General features: G+C 37.5%; 2 protein-coding genes across 2 annotated transcripts; one reads left to right on the top strand and one right to left on the bottom strand.

The window, feature by feature from the left end:
- Nucleotides 1-763: 763 nt before the first annotated feature.
- On the top strand, nucleotides 764-3255 carry LOC101309090 (acyl carrier protein 1, mitochondrial-like). The gene is made up of 2 exons (XM_004307222.1): nucleotides 764-1022; nucleotides 2600-3255. The coding sequence occupies exons 1-2, from the start codon at nucleotides 819-821 to the stop codon at nucleotides 2774-2776; spliced, it is 381 nt and encodes a 126-aa protein (XP_004307270.1). The 5' UTR covers nucleotides 764-818; the 3' UTR covers nucleotides 2777-3255.
- A 1151-nt stretch (nucleotides 3256-4406) lies between these two features.
- LOC101308805 (putative invertase inhibitor-like) lies at nucleotides 4407-5120 on the bottom strand. Its single transcript, XM_004307221.1, has one exon. The coding sequence runs from the start codon at nucleotides 5113-5115 to the stop codon at nucleotides 4552-4554; it is 564 nt and encodes a 187-aa protein (XP_004307269.1). The 5' UTR covers nucleotides 5116-5120; the 3' UTR covers nucleotides 4407-4551.
- Nucleotides 5121-7727: the final 2607 nt, after the last annotated feature.

Here is a 7727-nt window from a genome sequence, read left to right as displayed (position 1 = left end):
CACCTCTATTATTTTATATTTCTATTGAAATTTTATAGGTAAGTTAAATGACCAAAACGAACATCTATTATTAAAAAAAAAAATCGTGTTAGAAGTATTATTTTCAACATCTTCTACTCTAAAATCATCGAAGACACATCTTCTCCCCTAACCCTAACTCTTCTCCACAATTCATTTGGGTTGTTTTTTTTCTTCTTCCTTTTTTATTTTTTATTTTTATCTATATCAGCTTTAGTTTGATCTTGCAGATCATATTGTCAAGTACTGCATCTTTATCATGACATGTTTTATCAAATAATTAGCTATCTATGTTTAATAGCTACTATACTTCTACAGTTCTACTAGCTTGTGAATTTTAAAAACTTGTATAGTGATTTGGAGTTGGGATATAACAATAATTATTTGATTATAAATTGAACGATGATAACCAAAAATTTATAGCAAAAATTAGACGAAATAATATGTAAAAAGAGGTGTCAAATAGTAAATATATATTAATTATATTAAATGATAGAATATTTCATAAATTAAGGGTATTTTAGGCAGTTTGGGATGTGTATTAAGTATAATACTGAAATAAAAAACTTAATAGATGATGTATTAAGTAAAAAATGTGTATTAAAATATTATAAATGTGTATTTAAAATTTCTCTAAAACCAAACCTTCTGTTGAATTTTTTATTTTTAAAAACATAGTAAAAGGAAAGAGAGGAGTGGATACAACAACATGTGCCTATCACGTGACTTGAAAGCTTTTGAGAAAGACCGAGAGAAAGAGAGAGAGCAAAGCTTAGCACAAGAGAAGAAGAAGCAGAGAGATGGCGCTGAGAGCAGCCGTTCTGCGGCACGTGCGAGTTCCAGTACAAACCCTAAACCCAAACCTAACCCTAGCCGGAGCCAGATGGGCCCTACCTTCTTCTCTCCGGTGGATGTCTTCGCACGACGATCATCTCACCAAAAACGAGGTCACCGAGAGAGTCCTCTCCGTCGTCAAGTGCTTCCCCAAAGTCGATCCTAAAACGGTATCAACCCCTCTCCTCTCATTACTTCCGATTCCGGCTTTTGATTTCCTCATCTGTATTGTTTCAATTTCGATTTGGGCTCCGAATTGGGGATTTTCGGATCTAATTGACCCGTTTTGGGAGTTGATTCAGTGTTTTAGTATTCCTTGGATGTAGCTGTGCTGAGTGTGACCTTTAATCGTGCCGAAATGTGCTGCATTGTGTTTGCCATTTTAGATTGTTATGGTGGTCATTTTGGATCTAATGAATTACTACTAGTGAAGTAGTTAACTGATGTGAGATAGGTAGAGGCTGGGTTCTTTGTGAATCCTTCTTTTTAGGACTAGTTGAAGTACTCGTGTAGGCTTCAGGAGGACGGCTAGGTCTTGGTTCGAGTGGCAGTTTTTGCCCCTAACCGCAACTTATCCACTGATTCTTCTGCGACTGTTGATATATCGACAATGAAATATCCGATTTGATACCTGATTTCATGCTTGGAACAATGCTTTCTTCGTTTGCTTTGATGCTAAATGATATGAACTTAAGAATTTGCCTTTGGAAAACGTACTTAATAAGGAAAGGTGCATTGGAGTTGATGCAGAAATGTTGTCCTGGTCACCCACTACTGGTTTTAGCATCAAGGGTTGAGATTAGATGAACGCATTTTTAGATTTTTGATCTGAATCATTGATAATAGATAGATGAGTTGACATGAGTTCCTTGTTTATCTAGTGACCAGGAGATCATGACTCAGAGTTGAGGATATTTCCCAGAACTCGCCCATAATTTGCCTGTGTGGAATAAGAACAGGCACAAAACATATATGTAATAATGGGCGTGTAATGTACATTCTTCATCATCTTTGATTTTGATTCTGGATTTTTTGCTTTTCTTTTGTTGGGCTTGTACAGATGATGAAGTTTTGTACAATATATCATCTGAGTAAAGTAATTGCCGTTGTTAACTGGTATGAAGCATAGATTCCATCCTTTGAATTTTATAGGTCAATTGGTGAGGCAAGGTTTCTATTGATAATGAAACTGATATAAGCCATGCTAAAGTAATGATACATTGATGATAACTTTATAATGCAACTTACTTTGTTTGTCTTTTGGGAAGACACTTGGACACAAGTCCCTTTGCACGGAAACTATACCACAATTTAGGTCCTCAACTAAGAGGATCTGAAGATATTAGGTTTCATGGACAAAAGTGAACTATGAATCATTAGTCTGCATATACCTTACTCTGCTAAGAATCTAGTAGTTTAACAGATTCTTAGTTTTACTCTAGTAGTTTTTAACAGTTCTAAATACATGGTAGAAGCTAAGAATCTATTTAGTAGTACTTGCAGATCTATATAGACGCTTTTGTACTATTTGTTAGCAGCCTCATAGATGCAATGGCATAATGCCCTTTTACCCGTTGCAAGTTCTCCTCTTTCCTCTCTGGTTGTGAATCTTCATCTCCCTTATTTTTATGAGTATAGACTTGTTGTTCCCTTTCTGAATATCTTTTTCTTCTCATTAATGAATTTCTATAATTTTGTGTTGGCTGAAATTTTCTGGGATTACTGATTGTTCTGCAATTATCTACAGGTGACTCCTAATGTACATTTCCAAAAAGATTTGGGCTTAGATAGCTTGGATAATGTGGAGATTGTAATGGCTCTAGAAGAAGAGTTCAAGCTTGAGATTCCTGACAAGGAAGCAGATAAGATTGATTCTACAGATCTGGCCATTGAGTACATCTATAACCATCCAATGGCTGGGTAACTATCTCTAGCCACTGGCTTGTCTCATTCTGTGAGCTGTTGAAACGTATTTTTGTTATCAATCATGTGACATTTGTAGGAATTTGCTCATCGTGTGGGCTGGAAATAATTTGCATGTGTCTGAAAGAGAGTATTCTTCCTGGAACTGTTATTAAACATCTTTGCAATGTTTCAATTGTAAACATTGACATGTTCTATCCAATCAGTTTTCAGGATTGGCTGTGTTCCTTTTCCTGTTCATGTTTTAAGTGCTGTTTTTCATTATAAGTTTGCCTGGTAGCTTGTAATTCATGTGTCTTGGAGTTAAATGTGCATGAACCCCGATAGTCTGATGGCCTCAGCTGATCACCTATTCGAGGATACTAGATGCACACTTGTTTTGAATTTTCTAGTGATCTACTGTTTGAAGTATTATGAGATCAGTTACCAAAACTATGTATTTAAGTCCGGTTCGAGAGAGCTTATCTGAATGTCATTTTATTTGTTCGAACTTAGTAGCACATGAAAATTTATGAGAGCCTAGAGATTTTTTTTGACACTGATCTGCCAATGCTTTCTAAAAAGCAATTGCCTAACTTTCCATCTCCTAAAAGTACACATTACAACTTACAAGAAGCCTCTTGTTGTCTATGGAAGCTCTTTTCACAGTTTGAAAATCACACTGGAACATGCATTAATTTTGCACACAGCGTAAGGTTGAAGGCATTTCGATCTATTTGATGCGAATGTAGAAGATACCACCCAGTTATCTTTTTGAATTGCTTTGAAGCACTAGGCTTTGTCTATGAGATTCACACCCTGAAAGGAGAACCTGGAGTTCGCACTAGTACTATTTCTTGATGGAGCCTTCTCATCCATTTATATTGATGGAGCCTTCTCATCCATTTATATTGCTCTGTCAATGTGCCATTTCAAATCTGTACATTTTCTTCAACATTTTGAATTGACAGTACCTCATCATGTAGCTTAGCTTAGTGTTATGAAATGCTATAATGTTGTTTAGCATTAAAGTCTAAGATATGAACCAAAGTAACTCTTTCTCTAAGTTACTCCAAAACAAAGATGACATATTTGTTTGACTGCTGCCTTCCCAAAATTATATACTAAAAAGAAAAGAAAGAAAAACCAAGCCTAATGCTAGTTTTAATATAACTATAAAATGGGATGGGAAAACATAAAGATAAACAACATTTTGAGTCAGTTGTGCTTCATAGGAATTGTATTAGTGTCAATTGGTCACATTCTCTTCGAAAGTTATCATATCCTTTAACTACTGTTAGACCAGATGTCACATACAACAATCATAGCACACAAGTAAAATTCTGCTCGCGTCAGCAGCCGGATTTTCATCCTTGAAGCAATCTACTAATTCATACAACTTATGCTGCAAGGTACATCCTCATCATTTGAAAGACTTGTTTTCAAGAATTGCGCATATCTGGATTGACATAACCCTGGCATATCCAGAATAATACTAACACATGCATCAAGATGATGAACAAATTTCCAACGATTGAATACAAGCTTCTGGTTACCAATAGTACTTCTTATAATAAGAGAACTTCATATAATATGATTCGTTAGAAGCTAAATCTTGCTTGATGTTATCTTCAAACTTGACCAATAGGATCTTTCTATGATTAACCAGGTTTTGTTCACGTTACAGCAGTTACAGCTAGCAGAGTTCGATCAGAACAACCTTACAAACAAGAATCAAACAAGATTACAAATTCATGAAGAAGAGCCAGCCATGCATACAAATTATCCCCTCTTTATTTAATATAACGACGAACTGACCATATTGATAATCGAAAGTGCTATAATACACAGCTGAAACGTCTCATTGTTCCTCTTCGTTAATGGGGAAACCAAGTGTCTCTCCTCGAATCCATCTTCGCAAGTCGTGGAGGCATCGACGATCGAACTTACCAGGATATTGGCGTCTTCGTTGTGCTTCATCTTGTAATTCTTGATGGCTTGCTTGATGGTGGGTCTGGCGTCTGTGTAAAGATCCAAACAGTCATACAAACTCGCCCTTACGAACTTGTCCAGCTGCTTGTTCTTGAGAAGGTGCTTGATGTAGCGGCTTGTGTTGGTTACGTTGTGCTGGACTAGCTTCATTGAGATGAGGCCGAGTTGCCGGAGATCGGCACCGGGGCTGTTTGGGGCGGCTTGGAGAGAAGTCAGGCAGAACTTGTAGCTCAGGTTGGGGTCATTCTGAGCAGCTTTCTTGCAGGTTTCAGAGATGAGATTGTTGGCAGTTATAGGAGTGAAGGTTGATGACAATAGGAGGAAGAGAGGGAGGAACGTGAAAGTGAATATGGAGGTTGCAATTGTCATATTGTGGGGATGAGGACTATGAAGTTTTTGGGGTTTGGGGTATTTATAGTTAGCTTGGATAGTTGGATAAGCACGTAGTGTACCCTATTTCTGAGATTATGGGGGAGGGGAGAGATGTGCGTTGGGAGACTTAGAGTGAAATACTATCTAAAGAGAATGGAATGAATGACATGAAAATTGAATTTAAACGTTTGACCTAGTTAGCTGGTGCACGGAACATATGGGACTCGACAGTCGCGACAAAATATGAAAATCTATATATTATTGTGAATTTGTGATAGTTTAACTGGTTCTAGAATGAAAAATGATGGCTAGCTTTTTTTTTTTAAAAGATGGCTAGGTTTTTTTTCTTTTTTATTTTTATAAGATGGACGTTAGCCATGAATATATGGATAACTGAATGTCGAGTTACAACATAACATGAAACACCCTCGCTGGCAGATATTAAATATTGAATCATGCAAAACTACCTAAGAACCGAAGTACCCTAGATAATTTCTATATTGCGCAGTCAACACCAAGAGTAACAAAAAAAAAACCAAAAACATCTAAAAAAAACCTAGAAAAACCTCCATTATTCTACACTAACTTATTCAAAAATGATTGGAACCGCCCTCCGCATAGTATGTAGCCCCGAGATCGAACACAAGAAGAATTGAAAGCACCTCCTCTTTAGTTATGACACCAAAGCTCTCACTAAGGCCCAGGCCAATTCACCAAACCCTAGCATCCTTTCCTCAGCTAAACTCAAACCAAGTTGCCGCGTTACCAATGATCACCGCAACGCGACCGTCGATCATCCCCACAGTGCCCTCACCACCATCGAAGCCACCACCATAGGTAAAGCTACCAGCCTTCAAGACACCCTGACCATCCTCAACCCACAGCAAGGCGTTGTGTCCAAACTCACAAGCCAAACCAGCCAACCCAGATCTGACCGGATTGACGCCCGCACCATCATCAGGATCTGATTTTGGATTCATAGTGACACGACCCACCCCAAATTTCACCCTGAAACCCGGAGTAAGTCGTGCGGGGACCACCCCCAAGGAAAATTTTACTGAAAAGATTGAGAAAATCTCCCTTGCAGATGGACAACCCTAACTCGAAAATTCCAAATTTCACTCTTAATTCAACACTTCCAAACATCACATAATTATCTTTCAGAAATTCTACACATAATATACAATAATCCCAAAGTATTCAGAGCTACTAAACACAAACGGAAGCAAGAAAACACGAGTAGGTTGAACAGGTAACCTACTGATGAAAACTGGCAGAAATGCGGGTGACTATGCCTCGCCTCCTACTAGATCCAATCCGAACTCTGCAGACTGGGCAATTTAAAACGAAAGGCCCAGGGGAAAACATTTAATAACGTTAGAGTGAGTGGACAAAAATAAAATAAAGGAAATAATTCTTTATGCTTTCCCAATTTTTACTTTTCCATAGAAAAGAAAATATGCTGCATGCGACAGCTCAAAACGCTCAACACGAAAACTGGAATTTCATGACTGGCTCCGGCCAGTCTGCAACGCTCAATAAAATACAGCCTCTCAGGCTAAAATAAAATATGTATGTATTACACTCGTCATATCCCTTGTATCAATTTTCTTGAAACAACTAAAACAAATAGCAAATTCACACAAGGCTACAACGCTTGCGTCTAACGCTCACGTTGCACCATAATGACATTTTACCTCATTATGGTGGAAAAGACGGTGTATAAATATACGCGCATATCCCCTATATAAATTATTATTTTTATACAGGGCTACAACGATTGCGTCTAACGCTCACGTTGCATCATAATGGAATTTTACCTCAGTATGGTGGAAAAGCACGTATAGCTAGCTAGCATTCTCTCATATACATATTGTTCTCATAATCATCCAAATATGGATATATATACATACTCACCGAAATTCTCAATTTCGGTTATTCTCCAACGATAATGAAAATTGCCAATTATCATAAAAAGCAATACGCACACGACTCTACCGAAAATCTCATTTTCGGTAACTTTCCAAATAACACGATAGCCATTAAAAATGAGAACATTTACTTCTGAAAATGACTTCGCGAAAATAGACAAAACCACAAATTGATATTCAATAAAATCAATCATTTAATGTAGACTCACCGCATGCATATATTTTAAAACAAAAGTCCACTCACAAATTAGGCCTAAGCCTGATGTCGATCTGGGGCCTCGTCAGCTCGAGCGTCCTCACGACCTGTTCCAAATATAATATTAAGTTCCCAGCCGAAATTCCAATATTTAATCAAAATAGGCAAAATTACCCGAGAGCCATAAATACGCTCATCATTGCCTAACTTCGATAATCTTAAATTGGAACAATCCGAACTTAAATATCATACTCAACAGTCGTAAATACAACCTCTCCAAAATACGACTTAAATCCTACGGCCGGATTCTACATTAATTAACCGCCAAAAATACCAAACTTTCGGAAATTCATAAACCTATCCAAACTCATCCAAAAATTCCATAACTCACTTCAATAAACTCCCCTTAATATTCCAAATTTAACAACATTAAAATCTCCCAACCGGCGGCGGCTCCGCCGGCAGCGGCGGCCGGAGGTCAA

Source organism: Fragaria vesca, linkage group LG7 (genome assembly GCF_000184155.1).
Source record: "Fragaria vesca subsp. vesca linkage group LG7, FraVesHawaii_1.0, whole genome shotgun sequence".
NCBI classification, from domain to species: domain Eukaryota; kingdom Viridiplantae; phylum Streptophyta; class Magnoliopsida; order Rosales; family Rosaceae; genus Fragaria; species Fragaria vesca.
The sequence above is the reverse complement of the archived record's forward strand: the minus strand, read 5'-3'. Positions and strand labels throughout refer to the sequence as shown.

Excerpts from the sequence above, each read along its gene's own strand:
- LOC101309090 (XM_004307222.1), top strand. The coding sequence starts at position 819 with ATGGCGCTGAGAGCAGCCGTTCTGCGGCACGTGCGAGTTCCAGTACAA. Across the intron at positions 1,023-2,599 it reads CCAAAGTCGATCCTAAAACG|GTGACTCCTAATGTACATTT; the intron begins GTATCAACCCCT and ends AATTATCTACAG.
- LOC101308805 (XM_004307221.1), bottom strand. The coding sequence starts at position 5,115 with ATGACAATTGCAACCTCCATATTCACTTTCACGTTCCTCCCTCTCTTC.